The sequence below is a fragment of the Pseudorca crassidens genome, chromosome 7 (assembly GCF_039906515.1).
Source record: "Pseudorca crassidens isolate mPseCra1 chromosome 7, mPseCra1.hap1, whole genome shotgun sequence".
Classification (NCBI taxonomy): domain Eukaryota; kingdom Metazoa; phylum Chordata; class Mammalia; order Artiodactyla; family Delphinidae; genus Pseudorca; species Pseudorca crassidens.
In genome coordinates, this window is record NC_090302.1 from 34,607,903 (window position 1) to 34,632,617 (window position 24,715).

The 24,715-nt window shown below is 43.8% G+C and overlaps 1 protein-coding gene across 2 annotated transcripts in view; it reads right to left on the reverse strand.

Moving 5' to 3' along the window:
* The window catches only part of LOC137227666 (stimulated by retinoic acid gene 6 protein-like), a 72,689-nt gene that overhangs the window by 41,941 nt on the left and 6,033 nt on the right, over window positions 1-24,715 (reverse strand). For both annotated transcript variants that reach the window (XR_010944948.1, XM_067743887.1), the window contains exon 2: window positions 10,394-10,522. Coding sequence is in view for 1 of the 2 variants with exons in the window: in XM_067743887.1 (XP_067599988.1) it covers window positions 10,394-10,522 (129 nt within the window). In the remaining variant the exon portion in view is untranslated. The remainder of the gene's footprint in view (window positions 1-10,393; window positions 10,523-24,715) is intronic.

The following is a 24,715-nucleotide window of genomic DNA, read 5'->3' on the forward strand; positions in this document are numbered from 1 at the left end:
CAGCAGGTAAGGTCATTTGCAAACTCTTTAGCTCAGGCCCTATCACTTGTCTGGAACTGTTGCACCAGCCTCTTTGTTCACCCCCCTGAGGCCGGAGTCACCTGGAAAGGACACTCCACCCTCCCCCAGACTTAGCCTGCGGTGCTCTCTGGTGCTCATCACTTCTGCTTCCTGCTACAGGTGCATTTTTCATGCTTAATCTCTCACTTTCAGACTGGGCTTTTCATAAGCAAGAAACATGCTTCATTCCACTTTGAACTCCTACCATCCTCCACCCCACCCCACCCCCAGCTTCTGACTAGGGACAAGGTACATAACAAATCCAAGCAAGTGCTGAATGAATGAGTGAAGAGGGGAAAAGGAAGGGGAGGAAGGTGGGCGGGAGAGAGGGAAACGTCTGTGTACACTGAGTGCTGGGCAAGCACATGGCTGAGCTGCACCCTGTCCACACCCGTGATGTGAGACACTCCAGTCCACCCTTGGCCACGGACTCACAGACTCCTGCCTGGTCACTCAAAGGCTCTGGAACCCAAGGCCATGGTGGTTTGAATGCCCCCAGGACCTGCCTCCAGCCCCCCACACATGGGCAGCCACGAAGCCTCATCTGGGCACCTCCAGTGGTGGGAATCCTCCAAGTCGCCCCTTCCATCTCATCGAGTAAGGGGGCCCAGAGGGAAAAGTGCTGGACCTGGGAGTGAGCCCCACTCCAGCAATCAGCTGTGTGCCCGTAGAGGGGCCCTGCCCCTCTCTGGGCCTTACTCTTCTCATCCTGAAAATGGATCTAATACTCCCTTACAGGCTGCCGTGAGGATTAGATACAATGAGAGGCCAGTGCTCAGTCAGTATTGAACTTTCCCATCCATTCCCTGCTTTTGGACCAAAGAAAAGGATTTTCTTTCATTGGGTTGAAAGGGGACTCTCACTGGCTGTTTCTACCTCCTCAGATGCCAGATCCCATCTGCTCCTCTGTCCCTGGAGCATCTGGGGTCAGCCGTCTCCAGACTGAGCGCCTCCCCAGCCCCAATCCAGTGCACGTCATGGGCAGCTGGCCTGGCATCCCTGGCCTCCTGCTAGGTGAGGGGGTATCCGGGACTCCCCTGCCCTGGGCCCCTGACCACACAGTGGACTGAAGTCCTTCACCTGGTTAACCAGTAGCCAGAGCGCTGCACATACCTGGCCCTGTGACCAGTGTCCTGCTCCACACTGCAGGCAGGGGGGCCCAGAGCACCCTTGCCCAGACTGGCCCCGCTGTCCTCCAGAGCCACCAGCTTCCCCTGAGGCTCTCACATAAAGGTGGCTGGCCAGGAGAAACCATTCCGAGGCCACCCAGCTCTGCTGCTAAGTGCTGTGGCTCCTTGGGCTCAGGGGGGCCCGTGGTCTGTTTGGTCACTTGTAAATTGAGAAGGTTGGACTGCTTGGGACTCAGCCCACAGTCACAGCAGCCAGCCCACTGTGTGGAAAAGTCTTTTCTTGCGTCTGTGTCCCCCACTGGATGGGGAGATACTAGGGGGCAGGGACCTTCCTCATTCTTCTCATGTGCACAGCTCCTGGCCCAACGTGGCAACAGCAGGTGCCCACTAACGTTTCCTAAATGGATGGATGGAAAGCTAATGTTTCTCAAGGGCCTACTGTGCACCAAGCCATACCTTAAGGGTTATGCTTTTATTAACTAATTTCAGCTTCACAACAGGCCTGTGAGAGGTACTATCATCACCCCATTTCACAGATGAGAAAACTGAGGCTCCAGAAAATGAGGAAACTCGTCCAAGCTCACCCAGCCAGTGAGCAGTGGAGCCAGGACTTGAACCCTGGCAACGTGGATGACCACATAAGTAACTGATAGCTGTCATCCTCCGTGACTCTTGAATGAATTTTTCTGTTCCTATGGGCAGGGCAGTGTGAGTTCTTTCGGCACAAACACATGAGAATTGCGGGGGCTTGTGAAGGTTTGAGAGTGGATGTGTGTGCAGGTCATTGGTGTACGCACAACTTTAAGAATGGTGTGGGGGGAAAAAAAAAAAAAAGAATGGTGTGGGGGAAAGCAAACTCCCTCTCAAGATGAAATCCATGAGGAAATGATAGGCTGTCTGAGGAGGGGGAGTGGGCAGGGGTGTCCAGGGAACTGCCCATGTGTTGACAATTGTTGGAGTTGGGTGATGGGAATAGGGGGTTCTTTATATTATTCTCTCTTCTCTTGTATAAATATGTACACATCCATAATAAAAAGTTTAAATTTTTAAAATAAAATAAAGTCCACGACTATCACAAAACCCACACAGGCTGCCGCCTTGCTGACCGTCCCTTCTGTTTTCCTCCCAGCTCCTCCATCCCCCACAGGCTTGCCTCTGACACCCTTCCCAGAAAGTTCCATGTGTCTTTCTGTGCTTCTCTCTCTTATTGCCTATTGGTTTGTCCCTGTCTGTCACTTTCAGTGACTCTGAGAATCAGGGGAAGTTCCATAATAAAACACACATTGATACCCTTTTTTGATTCCATTTTTCCCCCAGGGCCTCTGTCTTCTCTGTGTGTCCAAATCTGTTTTCTGCTTCTTTGCCTTGACTACTCCCATCCATTTGGACCTTGCTTTACAGGTAGGAATTCTCGGCTCTGGTTGGTAACCTCCACCAGACAGTGTGTATAGGTGGGTTTTCATGCCCATGTGGGTCCTCAGATCTGCCCAGAGGGAAAGTCTGGGATTTGGAGTCAGAGACCTTGCGACCTGGGATAAATCATTTCTCCTCCTGAAGCCTTGGTTGCTTCATCTGTAGAATGGATGTGATCTACTTCCCTAGATCATTAGAGAATGGGTATGAATGGTGATTTGTTAACTGGGAAGCACCATGCTTGCTGGTTCTCAGGCCTGCTTCCACCTTCCCTACAACTCCCCCCCACAGACGCTATTCCACGAGGTGGGAGTGGAGGATTCCAAGCAGCAGCCCGGCCCCCAGCAGACCCTGGGGCGCCTCCCGGGGGAGGGGGGGGCGGACACTGGTGTTACGGAGAGACACAGGAGCCACAGTACCAAAGAGCTGGACACCCTGGCTGGGTGCCTTGGCTCCACCACCACCTGGTTAACTGACTCAGAGAGACAGAATCAGCTCAGTCAAGTTGGGAACAGGGCAGAGGGGCTGCGAGATCTTCCCCTGTTCTGAGCAGGGCACTGCAGGAAATAACAGTGCTTTACAGTTTATAAAGCACTCTCATCCCAAGGTCTCACTGGATCATCAGAGAGCACGGGTCAGAGGGAGCCTGTCACTTGTCCACAGTGGGACTCAAATACAAGTGCTAATTTTTTTTTTTTTTTTTGCACCGCTCGGCATGTGGGATCTCAGTTCCCGGACCAGGGATCCAACCCGCGCCCCCTGCATTGGAAGGGTGGAGTCTTAACCACTGGACTGCCAGGGAAGTCCCCACGGGTGCTAATTTTAAGAAGAGATATTGATTGACCTTTTGTGTCTGGCCTGTCTTTATTCCATCTTCTCCCAGGGTCTCTCTGTTTTCTCTTCTGTGTGTCCAGATCTCTGTTTATTTTCCTTTTGACCTTGCCCATTCATTTTGAGCTTGCTGTACTGAGCGGAATGATCTGCACCTGGTAGGTACACTCCTTTCGGAGGGAGTGTATGAGAATGTTTTCACGCCTATCTGACAACTTCAGACAGAGTTACCATGCAAAAAATTGGTGATTGAAGAAGACAAAAGCCCATTTTCTGCTCCCTACCATTCTTAACTGTCCAGTAAACCAACATTCATTTTCATTTATTTTCACTTAGTAAAATAATAATAGCTATCGTTCATTGAATGATAACGTTCATTGAACGTTTATCACATGCTGGACACTGGGCTATGTATGGTCTCTACAGTTATTATCTCAGTCTTTTTACAACCTATGCAGCACGGACTATTATTCCAACTTCAAGGATAAAGCTTTAGAGAGGTGAAGTAAACGCAGATCTTTTCAATTACAAAGCCCTTTTACCTCTACTTTCAGAAGATCCTACCAAACTAAGAGAGGAGTTGGAAAGATCAGTGACCATTCACAACCCCACTCACAGAGACCTAGATTGGCTGTTAAGGGGTATTCTTCCCACGCATGATTATTAGTTAGCAGACAAGTTAGCAGACAAGCCAGGCGGGCCCCTGGGGAAAAAACCCCTCACAGAGGAATCAGACAGCCAGAATCTCTCCCAGGCCCTCCTACAAATGACTTGGAAATGGTTCGATAGAGGCTGATACTCAGATGCTGACAGAGCAACCGTAGAGTCTTTCCCCCCTAAGGTGAATTGGTCCAAGGTTGAATATGCACTCAGAAATGAGGCCTTTGTTTAAAACACCTTAGGCTTTTTCAGTCTATTAAACCCTGAAACTCTCTAACGTAGAAACCTTTTTATCTCCATCTCAATAGGAAATCACCCTTATACAAAGCAGCAAATTTAGTTGGATGGGTGGGTCAGTCTCTTGATATTCAGGTTACAACCCAATTCTCTGAAATAGAAAACAATTGTCTTTGTCTTGCAAATCGCTACAAAACCAGAAATGTGGCTCTAGAAACAATTCAAAGTCCACCTAGCCTTATCAATCCCCAAATCTCCCCTTTTCATCTTAAAATGCTTGTAGATATTGGGATTTCAGAAACAGAGTTGTACTGCACTTAAGAAAAAGAAGGACAATTTTAAATAGTAATTACTCTAGACCTCTAATAATAGGCAAATATACCCCAAAGCTCCTTGGAGAAAACTTGAGTACTTTCTCTGTGCCTTCTTGATGTAGATTTTCTACATTCATCTTCTCTGGGACCTAAGAACCATTCTTTGAAAAGCAAACTTTAGGGAGAAGTTTCTCATCAGAAGCAGAAGAGAAGGAACTATGTGGAAATCAGACTAATGAAAAATCTTAAATGTCCTCCCACAAATCTTAGTAAAAAGCTTTAGCCATCTGAGCAGGTGACAACTGCCAAAACAAAGTTTGAATCCAACTGTTCTTTTATAAGCTAGTGAGTTTTGTATTATTGTATGTGTCTCATGGCTAAAATTTTAGAACAACAGTTATAAGGTCTTGTTTGCATCTGTCTGTATGTTTATGTATGTTTATACATGTATGTTGTAGAGATGTGATATCTCTCTACCTCCACATGGTATTGTCGAAATTAATGTATAAAGAGCTCTATTTATGTGGGTTGAAGGACACGTGTTTGTAAGGATTGGGTATTCTAAAACTCTCATAAATACATAGATAACGTTATCTCTGTTGCAAAACTGGTCAGCAAGGAAAATAGCTTGGGATGATGGCTGACTTTGTCTAATGTCTCATTAGATTTTTGTGAATAGTCTAAACATAATTGTTGGGAAGAAGTGATGTAGATAGAGGTAAATGGGATAAGAGTTTTCAGGTGAACTTTTCAGCAATAAATATGTGTATGGTATTCTAATTAAAAATAGCTACCAAAATCTTTTTGGTAACTTGAAACCTTAAAGTTTTGCTAAGCTAAGTTAAATAATGGAATCTCATTGAATATCTAGGTCATTTCCAAATAAGATGAAACAGTGAAACATTAATTACTGAACACAGGTTTACTGACTCTTCTTATTACAGAGAAACTAAAGATATTTGGGTTTATTAGTAAATGTATTTTGTGCCACATTGAAAGATTGTACTATGAAAAAGTGTATGCTTCAAAATTACGAAATGTATTCATAAATTTGCCAGTCTACGGAATTCTGGTATAAGAGTTCACAATTGCTCACTTCTTAGTTTTCACCAGAAGTTAAGGTTGCTAAGGGTTAAGAATTCTAATTAATATATGTAATTAAAGCTACCAGAAATAATATGGGAAACAACTCTGTATGCAAGAAAAGTAAGATATATTTTTACCTAAGAAAAGATATGATGTATGCAGATGTATTTCTGTTGAAGGAAATGAAAGTGATTTTGTCCTAAAGTAAAGCTGGTTATTTCAGAATGGGAAGGTGGAAAATAAAGGATAAACTAAATGTATATAGAAAGTTGAAGGGGGAGAGAAAGAGAATTTTACGTTGTGTAATCAAGCTGGCTGAATCTGAATTGTTATTATAAGGGTATTTAAAATAAGCCTTAATAGTGTACTTATATAAAACTGGAACTTGATTTTCTTTCATCTGTTAAAAGGACAAAGTTCTATTGGACTATTGGTCTTCTCCTGATAAGAAGTTGTGAAAGGTTTTTCTTTACCTCTTAAGTAATCTGCCTAGAAAGCAAAGATTTGGTGTTTTATCAAAATAATTTCTTGTGCTTCACGTTGTCTTAATCAGGTCTTTGATTATTTAAGAGAACTGAATCATCTCAATATTAAAAGAGATAAGTTTTGCTCACAACTGTGTAACAATCTCTATTTGCCTTTAAAATCTTTTATTGTCACTTTGGTTAAATAGACAACTATGTATTGTTTCATAGTGTGATTCTTAGTCAAGTGTCCAAACTTCTTGATATTTTTGACAAACTTTGCCAAATCAAACTCTAACTAAAGTCTTTTTGACATGGAAGTAATTTGGGGATTTTCCAGAGGGCCCCTGGAACATCTCAAAAGATTTCTTCTCCTTAAAGACAGAGAGATAGAGGCTTATTGATATGTTAAATTATATGGAAAGCACTGTCAAATAAGACATAATACTAAGCCTTCTTTAAGTTGTATTTGTATAGGTATATAAGCATTCCAGAAATTGTATGAAATTCCTAAAATTCTGATATGTCTGGTATAATGTTAATCAGTCATAATTCTAGTAATTACCTTAATAATAACTAGAACGTTGTCTGTTACAGAGATAACCAAATTTCTTTGTCAATCGCATTGTAATGAACTCTAATCAGATCTTTAACCATGGCCACTTTTAAGTCTTTGCCATTTACAGAAGTTACTGTTTTACTCTGATGCTTTTGCAGAAGTGTTTGCAAGTGTGCTTCATCTTCAAGGAGATTCATGGAAAGGACTCTGGCAAGCACAGATTTCTGATAACTTGAAGATCATAAAACTGAACTGAGTAAGAATCTCCAGAACTGATGAAAAAACTGGATTTAAGCAGAACAAGAATTAATAACAGACTGAACGAACTGATGATGATGATTATAATTTTATGACTTTTTGTCTGAAACATTGTTGGTTCCTTAATGTTTTGTTTTTCCAGATTAAGTTCTTTAATATTAAGGAAACTTTTTCTCTTAAGCTACCTATGACTTAGAGCAATTTGATAAAGTGTACCTTTGTGAATAAGGATGAAACAATTACTTTTTCTCCCTACCTGATCCCTTCAGAATTTGGAAGCTTAGTGAATGTTCTTTATGACAAAATATTTATTTGCATAAGTTAATAAGAATCTATTCTTCTTGTAACAGGACACAATTGGAAACATTTGTTATATTATCAAAGTTTTGGTTGGAATGTCAGATTTGAGAAGATTCATAGAATCAGATATGACAAGACAGTTTTAAATAATTAAGGCTGAGTTTATAGAGTCAATAAATCCCCTTGGAAAAACAGCCTGGTACCTTGCTTTCAGGGTTCCTGACAGTCTTACCAGGTTAGTAAGGAAAGTCCCTTCCTGGCAGGTACAGGATACTTGGGGGACCTCAAGAAGAGAGGAATCAACTCACATCTATAAGCATTAAGGCAAAGTCTGATGGAAAGTCTTTGGCTTGGCTTCCTGACCTCTAGATGCTTTTTTTTTTTTTTTTTTTCCTCTAGATGCTTTTAAAAGTTCAATCTGGGGCTTCCCTGGTGGCACAGTGGTTGAGAGTCCGCCTGTCGATGCAGGGGACACGGGCTCGTGCCCCGGTCAGGGAAGATCCCACATGCCGCGGAGCGGCTGGGCCCGTGAGCCATGGCCACTGAGCCTGCGCATCCGGAGCCCGTGCTCCGCAATGGGAGAGGCCACAACAGTGAGAGGCCCGTGTACCACAAAAACAAACAAACAAACAAACAAAAAGTTCAATCTGAAATTCCTTATGAAAAGCCAGCAAAGAATATTTAAAAGACCCTACATGGTCACCTGCTATTCTTGCTGCGCTTGCACAAATAATCGGGACAAGTTTATTGAAACTAGACCTATTTTGTGAACAAATTAGTCTTCATTTGGCTATCTTTGATAGAAATAAGGGTGATTTTTGAAAAATTATGTTTCAGTAGAAACTATAATACACACTTGTAGATAAGATTCTAGTTCTGTTAATTGTCTCTGGGGTTTTGTTCTCTACCCGTAAACTGGACTGGATCCTGAATTCTAGTTTCCTCAAATATCCGGCTACAAATCTCCAAACTAATGTTTCCAATTTTCTCCCACCTTTTTGACTTGGAATCACTAAAAACAAAAGCTGCCCTTTTCCCTGAAACCCTGCAAACTGAATGTGAATGGCTTGATATACACTTCAGAGAAATCACCATAACAGCTCATATTTAGACATCGCTTGTGCCTGTTGCTTTGTGGGCCACTCAGAAAGTGTAACTGAACACCTGATGACATCATCAGAGACACTCAAACTGCAAAAGATGGTTCAACCCTAACACAGAGAAAATCTTCTTGACTGGCTGCCTCCTGGGCTCAGAAAGTGGTTTAGAGTCTTCTCCAACCATTAAGCTTTGGTTTTCTTCCGTTTCCATAGAAATGCCTCTTAATAAATACCTGACCACTGGCACTATCTAGGCCTAACTCTGGGAGCACACCTGTAAGACCACCTCCTGAAATGAGACACAACTGTTTAACTAAGCTGACCTATTCTCACTACTGAGACAGGTTCAATGAGATATGGAGCAATTTGTCAACTCAGCTTCTGGACTGTGAAACTTGTTTGAAGTTTCAAAGGTGGGATGAAGGGGGGAAGAATTTGTCACCCCAAGATATGCCTCTTCAGCATAAGGATTATTTTAAAGAAACTGCAGACATAGGGGAAGCTCTAAAACTGGAGCTTTTGTAGGAGACATGTACATGTATGGGGGAAATCTCTTGTTTGTAAGGGTGTCTTCCTCACTGTACCAGGAATGGTAGATAAGGTAGACAAGGTAAGATGACCTTATCTCTAGAAACTCTCATCAATGTAGAAAACAATTATTTAAATCTGCATAATGACCTTACCCTTGTTTACAGTGCTTTTCCTGATAACCTCCTATAACTAACTCCTCAACCCCAACATTTTCTTTTGCCTTTAGCTGAAGATGGTATTTAGGGTGACAGCTTCAGCCATTTGGGGGAGTTACTCTATTTTCCTGGGTATCTCCCATGTATACAGGAGGCATACATATTATTAAATTTGTTTGTTTTTCTCTTGTTAATCTTTTTATTACAGGGGTGTCTCAGTCAAGAACCTAGAAGGGTTCTTTCCCTAGAAGGGAAAATTATTTTTCCATCCCCACAATAACATCCTTTGACAATCTAAACAGAGAAGAACACTATGACACCAGAAAGTGATGGATCTAATTTTTGTTCTATTTTTGAGCAGCCTTTTTAGTTCTGGGATCATTTAAAATGAAGTGTTTAAGTTTATATGTTTGAGTGAGAACGCTTCTAGATGGGACTGTACAGCTCTCAAAGTCCTTTCACACTCTTTTCTCAGATGATCTTCACAAAGCTGTGGGTTAGGTAGGACAGGGGTTATTACACCTGATTAATAGATGAGGAAACCAAGGCTTTAAGATCTGCTAGAAACTACAGAGCCAGGACTCAAGCCCAGGTCTGCTAACACTGTATCTGCGCTCTTCCCTCTCCACTCTGTGGCTCTAAACTGAAGATGAACAGAAATCTATTCACCGACCCATCGTGCCAGCTGCCTACAAATTAGGTAAACCATGCCCTCCTCCCGGTTCCATGAATCACCATAGCAAAGAAGACAGTTGCCAGGTTTTGCAAAAAACTAAAAATAGAACTACCATGTGACCCAGCAATTCCACTCCTGGGTATATATCAGAAAATAACAAAAACACTTATTTGAAAAGATACATGCACCCTAATGTTCATAGCAGCACTATTCATAATAGCTAAGATACGGAAGCAACCTAAGTGTCCGTCAACAGATGAATGGATAAAGAAGATGTGGAACATATGTACAACAGAATACTATTCAGCCATAAAAAGAACAAAATTTTGCCATTTGCAACAACATGGATGGATTTGGAGGGTATTCACTTAAAAACTGTGAATCATTGTACACCTGTAACTAATACTGTACCTCAACTATACATCAATTAAAATTTTTCTATTTAAAAAAAAGGGGGAACTCCCTGGCGGTACAGTGGTTAGGACTCGGTGCTGTCACTGGCAGGGGCCCAGGTTCAATCCCTGGTCAGGGCACGGCCAAAAAAAAAAGAAGAATACAGTTGCCAGGAACATACAGTTGTCCAGCATGACTTGTCTCAAGCCTGACCCTGATAACTCACCTTGCGTTTGAGGAAAGCATCTTGGTGGAAAAGCACTGCCTGCAGCTCTGGTGAGCAATCTGCTTCTCTGGGCGGTTCTTTGGGCTTCTCTTGCTTCTTGGTGATGACTGCTTCTGATGTTCTGACGTTCTGCCCAGAACCCAAAAATAAAACCTCAGCGAAAGGCAAACATCCAGTCAAATATTTACCAGAGAAATGACAGCAAGTGGGTGGCCTCCTTCCTTGTTTGGGAACACTACTGGCTACTCTTCTGCTCTACCGCCCTTCCCATGCTTTCTCATGCAAAAGCAGGAACTGCCCTCCTAGTTCCTCTCTCCAAGACTCTTGCTGCCTCTCACTGGCTGTGGGCACTGGCTCCTTGAGCTAATGGAGCTTTGCCCAGGAGTTGAGGCCTCTTCGGCTAGCTGTAAGAATTATTACAGGCAATAAAGTAGGACTCTGCCTCAAGGCAATAAACTAGGAAACTAGCACCACTGGCTTCAAGATTCTCCTTGGAAACAGGACAATTTGCTGGGAGAAGTGGCTGGAGACAAGTTCAAAACTGAACCCCACCCATGTGGCAGAACCGGGGCTAGCTGTCCACAAGGAATTCCTGCTCCCTTGCCATAAAGTGAAGCTGTTGCTGGCAAGTACCTGCCCAGGCAGGGGGCATACTCCCCAGCCCACCCAGGAGTCTAGGAATAAACACGGGATCAAGGCTACCAATGGGATGTGAGCAGAAGTGATGTGTGGTACTTCTGGGCTAAGACAGTTAAGAAGCAAGTGTGTTTTTTCTACCCTCTCCTTCCCGCACCTGCTGGTTTAGGACTCAAAGGCCCTAAAGGAATGGGATGGGAAAGAGCCTGAGTCCCTGAATCACCATGTAGAGGAAGCTGTCCTCTACACCAACTGTCCATAAGCAAGAAATAAAGGTCTGCTGTAATAAGCCAGTGGAGTGCCAGCTTGTTTGTTACAGCAGCTGGTGTTGCCCTATAGCTAACACAGCACAGAACGTGGAGGACTTGTGAGCATCATGTGGTCCAAGTTCTTGATTTTAAGGATGAGAAGACGGAGGCTTAAGGAAGGGAAGTACACTAAGAGGACTAGCCTGAGAAAGCCTGCCACGTCCACAGAGCTGTGCCAAGGGTGTGAGCGTCCATGCTGGTGCCATGCAATTCTGTGCCCCAGAGCGCTGCTCACTGGGCCAAAGCTGAGTGCCTGACCCAAGGGCAGCCAGTCATAAACCATATCAATCTGCCATCTGTGATGGACATTCTGTCCAACAGGTCACCTCTTTCAGGAGTCTGACCTTGAGACACAGAACAAGAACTAAACACTCATCAGTGGGACCGAGAACCAAATAACACCCAGAGAGATGCAGGAAGCTAAGGAATGGTCAAGTCCTGATCAGGGCAGAGCATGACTCTTGCTGCTGAGAAGTGTGTTAAGATTTCCCAGTTACCAGAATGGCCCATGGATTCTACATGGCCACCCTGCTCCCAAACGATCATCCCGAGCCAAATGGGAACTAGACCCCAGGTGCTCTTGTCTGTTGATTCACCGCATCCATCAGCTGCCAGGCCAGGTAGTGGCAGCATCACACTCCTATCGCCCATGAGTTGTCTGTGGCTCCTCCCCTTCTCTCGCCTCATTCGTTCTGCCACCTGGCGGTTCTTATCCATCCCTTGGATGTCAGAGGGCTCATTCCTCTTTTCCCTTCTGCCAGCCTGAAGGTGGTGTTCAGAATGGTGGAGCCACAACATGGAAAGAGCCTGGGTCCCTGAATCAACACTTGAGGAGACTAGGAATAGCCATTTGAGAGTTTACACAAATAAGGAATAATCTTCTATTATGTAAGAGCCATTATATGCTTTGGAGTTTGTTTGTTAGAGCAGCTAGTCCTTATCCTAAACAATACAACTTCCTTTCCATTCACATTGCTACTGCTGCAGTTGCAGCCCTCACCACCTCCTGCCTGGACCAACACTAGTGCTCTCTAACAGGCCTGCAGCCCCCAGTCTCCATGCTTAGTGCAGACACGCATCTCCCTAAAGCACAGCTCAGACTTGCCAAACGTCCTCCATGGTCTGCTCTCCCAACCCTGGCTTTCCAAACCCTCCAAGAAGTTGCTTCAACCCTCTTTTCCAGCCTCATCTCCACTGGTTTCCATCTATATTTTTTTCAAAGTTGCTTATCCATCCCTAAACATGGCCTTTCATGTTACTCTGGCTCTTTAGGGAACAAGGAACAGAGATCCACTCGAGTTGCCTGGAGTTAAAGGGGTTTCCAATTCCTCCCCTGCAAGGGCTGGGGCCCAACCAGGGAAGGTGTTGGAGACTGAAGCCACTCTTGGGAAAGGTTCTTCCCCTCTGTGGCCAAGTGGTCTTTCTCTTGTCTCTCTCCTTTTTTGGCCTTTTTCTTCAATCTTTCCTCTCTCTGACTCAGCCCCTTTGCTTCCTTAGGGTTTCTGCTCTCTTGGGGTTTTAACTCACCACCATCCTGACTTTAGTTCATAGTATCCTTTCAACCTCTACCCCCAAAGTCCACTGGCTCCTTCCCAGAGTTCCCCAGTTCTAACTGCTAAGAGAAAAGATCTGCCCCAGTTCATCTTTTTCCCAGGTGGTCACAGCCAGTCTATGCCTTCCTGTCTCTGGCTCAGTCCTATATAAGTTTGCTAGGACCCCCATAACAAAATACCATGTACTGGGTGGTTTAAACCAGAACTTTATGTTCTCACAGTTCCAGAAGCTGGAAGTCCAAGATCAAGGTGTCTGCAAGTGTGGTTTCTCCTGAGGCCTCTCCTTGGCTTACAGACGGCTGCCCTCTCGCTGTGTCCTCACGTGGTCTTTCCTCTGTGCACCTGCACCCTAGCATCTCTATGTCCTAGTCTCTTCTTATAAGGACACCAGTCAGATTGCATCAGGTTGCCCCAATGGCCTTGTTGTAACTTAATTACCTCTTAAAGGCCCCGTCTCCCGATAAAGTCACATTCTAAGGTACTGGAGGTTAGGGCTTCAACATATGAATTTGGGAGGGGACACAATTCAGTTCATAACACCCCTGGTCTCATCAGCTCTGACGGAGTGGGAGGGGGTCCTGGAGGCAGTGAATAGGCACCATAACTGACAATTCAGGCCATCTGTGTTCGCTTACCTTGATCCCTTTACTCCTGCCTAGAACGGCGCCTCCCACCTGCTTATCGCCATGGTTTTTCGTTCATTAAGTCCCACCTCAAGTATAGTATCTGGCGTAGTGTTCTGATCGCCATGGTGTAACCTTACTTCTCTTGGCTTGGCCTACATCTCTTTTATAGCACATATTGAGGCCTTCTTTATTCGTCCATTTAGCACATATTTGTGGAGAAGCAGCCTGGGGCAGTGGTACAGAGTGTGGACTTCGGGGCCAACTCTACCACTTACCAGCTGTAATTTTGGCCACGTTATGTTGTTAACCCCTCTGATCCTCGGTTTTATCTGAGACAAGCTACACCTACTTCATGACAGATGAGGTTGAAATGAGCTAATATAAAATGCTCAGGAGGGTGCCTGACACACAGCAAGCCCTCAACGAGCATGAGCAATTAGAGGGCGCATGCTCTCCACCGAGTGCCAACTGGAAAGTGGAGCAGACGGTCACATCCCAGTTAATTGTGCCCAGGTCCCAGTCCCCCTATTAGATCACGGTAGCTTGGAAGCCAGGACTAGGCCTGATTTGCCATGACGCCTGGGAGACAGGGGAGGCCCCACAAATGCTTGTTTTCAAAATTGAAAATGATGAAGGAAAAACGAAAAAGACAGAGAAATATGAGGATCGGTACAACATAACTCTCTCACTGGACACCTGCAAACAAAGAAACACTGTCCATGTGTTTCCTCTGAAAGCAGACCCTCTCCTTCCCAGAAGAAGCAGTTCTCGGTACATCCATGCCACGTCATTCAGAGAAAAGAAGTGTAAAGCTCTCCTCCTTCAGGCACATGGAGATGCCATCTCTTCTGTGACTGCTCATCTGCCAGGTGCTTCCTGGCTCCACTGCCCAGGCTTCAAATGCATATTTTAAATTCTTGGATTCTCCTGGTTACTTCCGTCACAATTCTACAATTGCTCTCTTCACACCATTAAGGAAGAGTCACTACTGAATCGTCACTGACTGCCCAGGGGAGTTAGGAAGACGGCCATGTTAAAGTGGGAGAAAAGCCCAGACTCTTGTTCTAAAATGCTTCAGTTCAGCACAGTTTCAGGCACAGTAATAAGGAACCATTTCTAAGTGGCTACCATGCTCCAGACATGGCCTCTTTGAACATGGAGACAACCCTGTGTAATCCATTTCAATTTCCCCCTCACGCTTTCCCATTTTAGTGTCGAGTCTAAATGCAGAACTTGACATGTGTCTGCAGGACAGTTCAACATTTGATTTCTCTCTGCCTTTCTAACCTCTGCAAGCCTTTTTGAATACCGCTTCTTCTATCCAATGTACATTAATTCCTTTTTGAAGTACTCGGGCATTTGAACACTTTCGCTGAGTTCATCCAGGTTATTGATAAAAACATTTAATAGAACAGAGCCCTAAGCACTCCGCTAGAGACCTCTTTCCGGGAGCCATGTAATGGTGCTGCAGTTGGCAGAACGTGAGGAAAGAGATGACTACACGAGAACCCAGGTTAGGAAGACTTACTCTATTTAAGCCCTGTGTTTATCAGGGTCCAGGGTTCTGGAGACATGACACAAGGAAATTCAGCAGTGCATCACAAAGGCCATGCTTGTTTCCCGAGTGTTGGGAGCTTATCACAGGACAGCCTCTATTTATTCTACAGACATATGGCTTAATTATTTAATTTAGAAAAAAAGAACCAAAATATCTGGAAGACCTAGGGCAGGGCAATTTCTTCATTAAGTAATATCAATGGGTATGACCCTTGACTAGCGACAATATTTCTCACTTTGAAAAAGAATGAAGCTATCCTATATTCCCATCCTGTCCCTCCTCTGTCACAAACAGGCCTGGCTCCCTCTGCTGGCAGAAGAAAGACAAATGCAAGACAAACTCCTTCTCTGGGAGAACGTTCAGTGGCCTTTGTGACCTGGCCCCAATTTATCTTCCCAGACTAGACTCAGCTCTGGAGAAGTCCACAAGACATCTGACTGACCTCTCAGGTGCCACCCACCTCCCCTTCCCTGACCTCCCCCATTCATTCAGGTCCCAAAATTTACAAAGTACCTGTGTACTGAGAAGTATGGTAGTCCCTGAGGGTAGATGCCCTGGAGACACCCGCCGTCTTCCCATGTCAGCCAAGACCCTGGCTTAAGTACAGTGTCCTCCCTGGGGAGGGTTTCAGTGCTTTGCAGTTCATCACAGGCGGAGTGCAGAGAACGAGGGAAGAGATTACTGCAGCAATAGGCAGGCTGGACAAACTGCTGGGATGCGGCTGCCAGGGGACAGGGAGGCGCAGCAGATCAGATTCTGCAAAGGCCATTTCTGGCACTGGGAGGGGGACCCATTTTAAGTGGAGGTCAACCATGCACAGGAAAAGGGGCCCTGGCCTGGGACACCCACCTGAAGGACTCTGATTTTGAGCGAGTCCCTTCCTACGCTGGGCTGCAGTCTCCCTCTCTGTAAAGTGAGGATGTCAGAGGTGGTCTCTAAAGACCCTTGCTCCCTACCTGACCCAGCTCAGATGTCACCTCTGTGAAGCCTACCCACATCTCCTCACCGACCCCACTGCTTCAGGTAGACTTACACCTCTGAGCATTCGGTGATTGTCTGTATGCATTTTTGTCCTCCCCTCAAACAAAGGGCACCTTATCCCAGCACTTTGGCTCATCTGAATTATTAAGAAATACTACAGTATATTGAACTAAGGAATGAGGAAGTCATATCTAGATCTGTAATCCCTGTACTGTCCGCAAGGTGGCAGTCTGCACAGGTGGCTGCTATACCTACCTTGCATTTTGGTGGAAGCCCTGGGAAAAGATGCTGAAGGGAAGAACGGAGAAGTAGGAAGGAGTCTCCTCAAAGACTTATCCTCTGGCTCCTCGAAGGGTATGTGCTGTCCCTCTCCCCTCCACCTTTAAAGTGTCAGTCTCAGACAACAATGCAGGCCCTGAGCCACAGGGGCCAAGCCTGGATATTCCACATTTCCAAGCTTCTCAAGCTGGCTGGGCAAGGCTGGTGATCTGGCCCTCACTGCCCTCTCCAGCCTCCTGTGCCTCTGCACCGCCCACCCCCATCCCCACAAGCTCTCTCCTCCCTCCTGACTATGCCTTGTTCTCTCTGGTCTTCATGCCTTCGGACATTCTGTGCTCTCTCTCCACTGTCCTTCCAGGCAGCACCTACTGGCTCTTCAAGACCCAGCTGAGTGTTGGAAGGATGTGGAGAACAGGGAACCCTCATACACTGTTAGTGGGCATGTAAATTGGTGGCAGCCACTTTGGAATACAGTATGGAGTTTTCTCAAAAAACTAAACATAGAAGTACCGTATGACCCAGCAATTCCACTCCTGTGTATATATATCTAAAAAAAACAAAAACACTAATTCAAAAAGATACGTGCCACCCAGTGTTCATAGCAGCATTATTTACAATTGCCAAGATATGGAAGCAACCTAAGTGTCCATCAACAGATGAATGGATAAAGAAGATGTGGTATATATACATACAATGGAATACTACTCAGCCATAAAAAAAGAATGAAATCTTTGCAGCAACATGGATGGACTTGGAGGGTACTATGCTAAGGGAAATAAGTCGGGCAGAGAAAGACAAATACTGTATGATATCACTTATATGCACTTTAAAAAATACAATAAACTAGTGAATATAACAAAAAAGAGGTAGACACACAGATGTAGAGAACAAACTAGTGGTTACCAGTGGGGAGAGGGGAGGGGGCAGGGACAATACAGAGGTGGGGGAGTAAGAGGTACAAACTATTAGGTTTAAAATACGCTACAAGAATATATTCTACAGGGACTTCCCTGGTGGTCCAGTGGTAAAGAATCCGCCTTCCAATGCAGGGGATGTTGGTTTGATCCCTGGTCGGGGAACTAAGATCCCACATGCTGTGGGGCAACTAAGCCCGCATGCCACAACTACTGAGCTCACACGCCTCAAAGAGAGAGCCCGTGCACCACAAACACAGAACCCACGCGCCCTGGAGCCGGTGCACCACAACTAGAGAGAGAAAACCTGCACGCCACAACTAGAGAGAAGCCCACGCCACTATGAAAGATCCCACACGCCTCAGTGAAGACCCCTAGTACCACAATTAAAACCCGACACAGCCAAAAAAATAAAGTAAATAAATAATAAAATTTAAAAACAAGTCTATCTAAAAAAAGAAAAGAAAAAATAATATATTGTACAGCACAGGGAATATCGCAAACATTTTGTAAAAATTGTAAATGGAGTGTAACCTTTAAAAATTGTATTGGGTTGGCCAAAAATTCGTATGGGTTTTTCTGTAAGATATTATTAATATTAAATATTAACATTTAAAAAAAGACCCAGTTGAAGAAGCATCTTTTCCAGAAAACCTCCCAAGCACTGTTCTGTAGCAGCGTTTATTGCACTGAAGTTGCTTTTCCTAACTGCCTTGCCTTCTTTTAAGAGCCTGTCTTGCTCTTCTATCCCCGCCCCCTCTGTGCCCTGCACAGGCCTGGCGGGCAGGGGTTAGGCCCTCTGAGAGCTTGCTGAATGAAGAAGGAAGCAATGAATCTATGAATTAGGGATGAGCTGTAGTAAGATCAATGGAGAAACTCCCCCTCCCCAACAGGGGAGTCATTTGAGAATAAGAAAAAAAACTTTATTTTTCTGTTGACCCTGGTTCAGGAAGGGACCAAATGCTCCGTACAATAAAGGCACATTATTACCTTGAAAGGAGCCGGGCCAAACGTTCATTAAAAGAGGCCAGCGCTTTCCTCACGTGAGACTAGGCTGTGCTGCTTTCTAAGAATGAATGTTCCCTTTGGCAAGGTTACTCCTCTTTCAATTATTTATACAGAAACTGATAGCAGCTGTTTCACTCTCCTGGCAGAAAAGGTAAGTTCCAGGGGCTTCCTCCCTCTAACAGGAGACCTTACTCCATGTGTCACAGAACTGATGTTGGGATTCTGCCAGTTGCCAGGGGTGTCTAGTCGATTCAGGACCTGGAGAAGTAAGCACAGGTGGGTTCACTGTGATTGGAATATGGGCCCTGACTGCTGTAAGCCCCCACGTAGACTGTGGGCTACAGTGGACCACTCTAGTAAATGATCACAGGTCCCTCTGGAGGGGGCTTAGATGAAGATTTCTAGAATCTCTACAGAGTTCTTCAAGGGGGCGTGGCCTCCTCTTCCAACAAGGGGCTCCGTGTCTAGATGAAGTCTGAACCTGGTTAAGAGACCATGGCTTGAGATTGGTTCAAGACGGCAGAGTAGAAGGACATGCTCTCACTCCCTCTTTCGAGAACACCAGAATCACAACTAACTGCTGAACAATCATTGACAGGAAGACACTGGAACTCACCAAAAAAGATAACCCACATGCAAAGACAAAGGAGAAGCTGCAATGAGACAGTAGGAGGGGCGCAATCACAATAAAATCAAATCCCATAACTGCTGGGTGGGTGACTCACAAACTGGAGAACACTTATACCACAGAAGTCCACCCACTGGAGTGAAGGTTCTGAGCCCCACGTCAGGCTTCCGAACCTGGGGGCCCAGCAACGGGAGGAGGAATTCCTAGAGAATCAGAATTTGAAGGCGAGCGGGATTTGATTGCAGGACTTGGACAGAACTAGGGAAAAAGAGACTCCACTCTTGGAGGGCACACACAAAGTAGTGTGCACATCAGGACCCAGGGGAAAGAGCAGTGACCCCATAGGAGACTGAACCAGACCTACCTGCTAGTGTAGGAGCGTCTCCTGCAGAGGCAGGGGGTGGCTGTGGCTCACCATGAGAACAAGGACACTGGCAGCAGAAGTTCTGGGAAGTACTCCTAGGCGTGAACCCTCCCAGAGTCTGCCGTTAGCTGCACCAAAGAGCCCAGGTAGGCTCCAGTGTTGGATCGCCTCAGGCCAAACAACCAACAGGGAGGGAACCCAGCCCCACCCATCAGCAGACAAGCGGATTAAAGTTTTACTGAGCTCTGCCCACCAGAGCAACAGCCAGCTCTACCCACCACCAGTCCCTCCCATCAGGAAACTTACACAAGCCTCTTAGATAGCCTCATCCACCAGAGGGAAGACAGCAGAAGAAAGAAGAACTACAATCTTGCAGCCTGTGGAACAAAAACCACATTCACAGAAAGATAGACAAGATGAAAAGGCAGAGGACTTTGACCAGATGAAGGAACAAGATAAAACCCCAGAAAAACATCTAAATGAAATGGAGATAGGCAACCTTCCAGAAAAAGAATTCAGTATAATGATAGTGAAGATGATCCAGGACCTCGGAAAAAGAATGGAGGCAAAGATCGAGAAGATGCAAGAAATGTTTAACAAAGATCTGGAAGAATTAAAGAACAAACAAACAGAGATGAATACAATAACAGAAATGAAAACTACACTAGAAGGAATCAATAGTAGAATAACTGAGGCAGAAGAACGGATAAGTGAACTGGAAGACAGAATGGTGGAATTCACTGCTGCGGAACAGAATAAAGAAAAAAGAATGAAGAGAAATGAAGACAGCCTAAGAGACCTCTGGGACAACATTAAACACAACAACATTCGCGTTATAGGGGTCCCAGAAGGAGAGGAGAGAGAGAAAGGACCCAAGAAAATATTTGAAGAGATTATAGTCGAAAACTTCCCTAACATGGGAAACGAAATAGCCACCCAAGTCCAGGAAGCACAGAGAGTCCCATACAGGATAAACCCAAGGAGAAACAGGTCGAGACACATAGTAATAAAGCTGGCAAAAATTAAAGACAAAGAAAAATTATTGAAAGCAGCAAGGGGAAAATGACAAATAACATACAAGGGAACTCCCATAAGGTTAACAGCTGATTTCTCAGCAGAAACTCTACAAGCCAGAAGGGAGTAGCATGATATACTTAAAGTGATGAAAGGGAAGAACCTACAACCAAGATTACTCTACCCAGCAAGGATCTCATTCAGATTCGATGGAGAAATCAAAAGCTTTACACCAAGCAAAAGCTAAGAGAATTCGGCACCACCAAACCAGCTCTACAATAAATGCTAAAGGAACTTCTCTAAGTGGGAAACACAAGAGAAGAAAAGAACCTACAAAAACAAACCCAAGGGCTTCCCTGGTGGCGCAGCGGTTGAGAGTCCGCCTGCTGATGCAGGGGACATGGGTTCATGCCCCGGTCCGGGAGGATCCCACATGCCGCGTAGCGGCTGGGCCTGTGAGCCATGGTCGCTGAGCCTGTGCGTCCAGAGCCTGTGCTCCGCAACGGGAGAGGCCCGCGTACTGCAAAAAAAAAAAAAAAAAAAAAAAAACCCAAAACAATTTAGAAAATGGTCATAGGAACATACATATCGATAATTACCTTAAACGTGAATGGATTAAATGCTCCAACCAAAAGACACAGAGGTGGTCTCTAAAGAGACCATATGAGTAGCAATACTCATATCAGATAAAGTAGACTTTAAAATAAAGAATGTTATAAGAGACAAGGAAGGACACTACATAATGATCAAGGGATCAATCCAAGAAGAAGATACAACAATTGTAAATATATATGCACCCAACATAGGAGCACCTCAATACATAAGGCAACTGCTAACAGCTATAAAAGAGGAAATTGACAGTAACACAATAATAGTGGGGGACTTTAACACCTCACTTACACCAATGCACAGATCATCCAAACAGAAAATTAGTAAGAAAATACAAGCTTTAAATGACACAATAGACCAGAGAGATTTAATTGATATTTATAGGACATTCCATCCAAAAACAGCAGATTACACTTTCTTCTCAAGTGCGCACGGAACATTCTCCAGGATGGATCACATCTTGGGGCACAAATCAAGCCTCAGTAAATTTAAGAAAATTGAAATCATATCAAGCCATCTTTTCTGACTACAACGCTATGAGATTAGAAATGAATTACAGGGAAAAAAACGTAAAAAACACAAACACATGGAGGCTAAATAATATGTTACTAAATAACCAAGAGATCACTGAAGAAATCAAAGAGGAAATCAAAAAATACCTAGAGACAAATGACAACGAAAACACGGTGATCCAAAACCTATGGGATGCAGCACAGGCAGTTCTAAGAGGGAAGTTTATAGCTATACAAGCCTACCTAAAGAAACAAGAAAACTCTCAAATAAACAATCTAATCTTACACCTAAAGGAACTAGAGAAAGAAGAACAAACAAAACCCAAAGTCAGCAGAAGGAAAGAAATCATAAAGATCAGAGCAGAAATAAATAAAATAGAAACAAAGAAAACAATAGCAGAGATCAATAAAACTAAAAGCTGGTTCTTTGAGAAGATAAACAAAATTGAAAAACCATCAGCCAGACTCATCAAGATAAAGGAGGGAGAGGACTCAAATCAATAAAATTAGAAATGAAAAAGGAGAATTTACAACAGACACCACAGAAATACAAAGCATCGTAAGAGATTACTATAAGCAACTCTATTGCAAGAAAATGGGCAATCTGGAAGAAATGGAAAAATTCTTAGAAAGGTATAACCTTCCAAGACTGAACCAGCAAGAAATAGAAAATATGAACAGACCAATCACAAGTAATGAAATTGAAACTGTGATTTACAATCTTCCAACACACAAAAGTCCAGGACCAGATGGCTTCACAGGTCAATTCTATCAAACATTTAGAGAAGAGCTAACACCCATCCTTCTCAAACTCTTCCAAAAAATTGCAGAGGAAGGAACACTCCCAAACTCATTCTATGAGACCACCATCACCCTGATACCAAAACCAGACAAAGATACTACAAAAAAAGAATATTACAGACCAATATCACTGACGAATATAGATGCAAAAATCCTCAACAAAACACTAGCAAACAGAATCCAACAACACATTAAAAGGATCATACACCATGATCAAGTGGGATTTATCCCAGAGATGCAAGGATTCTTCAATATATGCAAATCAATGAATGTGATACACCATATTAACAAACTGAAGAAGAAAAACCATATGATCATCTCAATAGATGCAGAAAAAGCTTTCAACAAAATTCAACACCCATTTATGATAGAAACTCTCCAGAAAGTGGGCATAGAGGGAAACTAACTCAACATAATAAAGGCCATATAGGACAAACCCACAGCAAACAACATTCTCAATGGTGAAACACTGAACAAGCATTTCCTCTAAGATCAGGAACAAGACAAGGATGTCCACTCTCACCACTATTATTCAACATAGTTTTGGAAGTCCTAGCCACGGCAATCAGAGAAGAAAAAGAAATACAAATTGGAAAAGAAGTAAAACTGTCACTGTTTGCAGATGACATGATACTATACATGGAGAATCCTAAAGATACCACCAGGAAACTACTATAGCTAATCAATGAATCTGGTAAAGTTGCAGGATACAAAATTAATGCACAGAAATCTCTTGCATTCCTATACACTAACGATGAAAAAATCTGAAAGACAAATTAAGGAAACACTCCCATTTACCACTGCAACAAAAGTAATAAAATACCTAGGAATAAACCTACCTAGGGAGACAAAAGACCTGTATGCAGAAAACTATAAGGCACTGATGAAAGAAATTAAAGATGATACCAACAGATGGAGAGATATACTATGTTCTTAAATTGGAAGAATCAATATTGTGAAAATGACTCCATTACTCAAAGCAATCTACAGATTCAATGCAACCCCTATCAAATTACCAATGGCATTTTTTACGGAACTAGAACAAAAAATCTTAAAATTTGTATGGAGACACAAAAGACCCCGAATAGCCAAAGCAGTCTTGAGGGAAAAAAACGGAGCTGGAGGAATCAGACTCCTTGACTTAAGACTATACTACAAAGCTACAGTAATCAAGACAATATGGTACTGGCACAAAAACAGAAACATAGATCAATGGAACGAGATAGTAAGCCCAGAGATAAACCCATGCACCTATGGTCAACTAATCTATGACAAAGGAGGCAAGGATATACAATGGAGAAAAGACAGTCTCTTCAATAAGTGGTGCTGGGAAAACTGGACAGCTACATGTAAAAGAATGAAATTAGAACACTCCCTAACACCATACACAAAAATAAACTCAAAATGGATTCGAGACCTAAATGTAAGACCGGGCACTATAAAACTCTTAGTGGGGTCTTCCCTGGTGGCGCAGTGGTTGAGAGTCCGCCTGCCGATGCAGGGGACATGGGTTCATGACCCAGTCCGGGAAGATCCCACATGCCGCGGAGTGGCTAGTCCCGTGCGCCATGGCCACTGAGCCTGTGCATCCGGAGCCTGTGCTCCGCAACGGGAGAGGCCACGACAGTGAGAGGCCTGTGTACCGCAAAAAAAAAAAAAAAAAAAAAACCTCTTAGCAGAAAATATAGGAAGAACACTGTTTGACATAAATCACAGCAAGATATTTTTTGATCCACCTCCTACAGTAATGGAAATAAAAACAAAAATAAACAAATGGGACCTAATGAAACTTAAAAGCTTTTGCACAGCAAAGGAAACCATAAACAAGACAAAAAGACAACCCTCAGAATGGGAGAAAATATTTGCAAACAAATCATCGGACAAAGGATTAATCTCCAAAATATATAAACAGCTCATGCAGCTCAATATTAAAAAAACAAACAACCCAATCCAAAAATGGGCATAAGATCTAAATAGACATTTCTCCAAAGAAGACATACAGACGGCCAAGAAGCACATGAAAAGCTGCTCAACGTTACTAATTATTAGAGAAATGCAAATCAAAACTACAATGAGGTATCATCTCACACCAGTTAGAATGGGCATCATCAGAAAATCTACAAACAACAAATGCTGGAGAGGGTGTGGAGAAAAGGGAACCCTCTTGCACTGTTGGTGGGCATGTAAATTGATACAGCCACTATGGAAAACAGTATGGAGGTTCCTTAAAAAACTAAAAATAGAACCGCCATATGACCCAGCAATCCCACTACTGGGCATATACCCAGAGAAAACCATAATTCAAAAAGACACATGCACCCCAATATTCATTGCAGCACTATTTACAATAGCCAGGTCATGGAAGCAACCTAAATGCCCATTGACAGACGAATGGATAAAGAAGATGTGGTACATATATACAATGGAATATTACTCAGCCGTGAAAAGGAACGAAACTGGGTCATTTGTAGAGACGTGGATGCATCTAGAGACTGTCATACAGAGTGAAGTAAGTCAGAAAGAGAAAAACG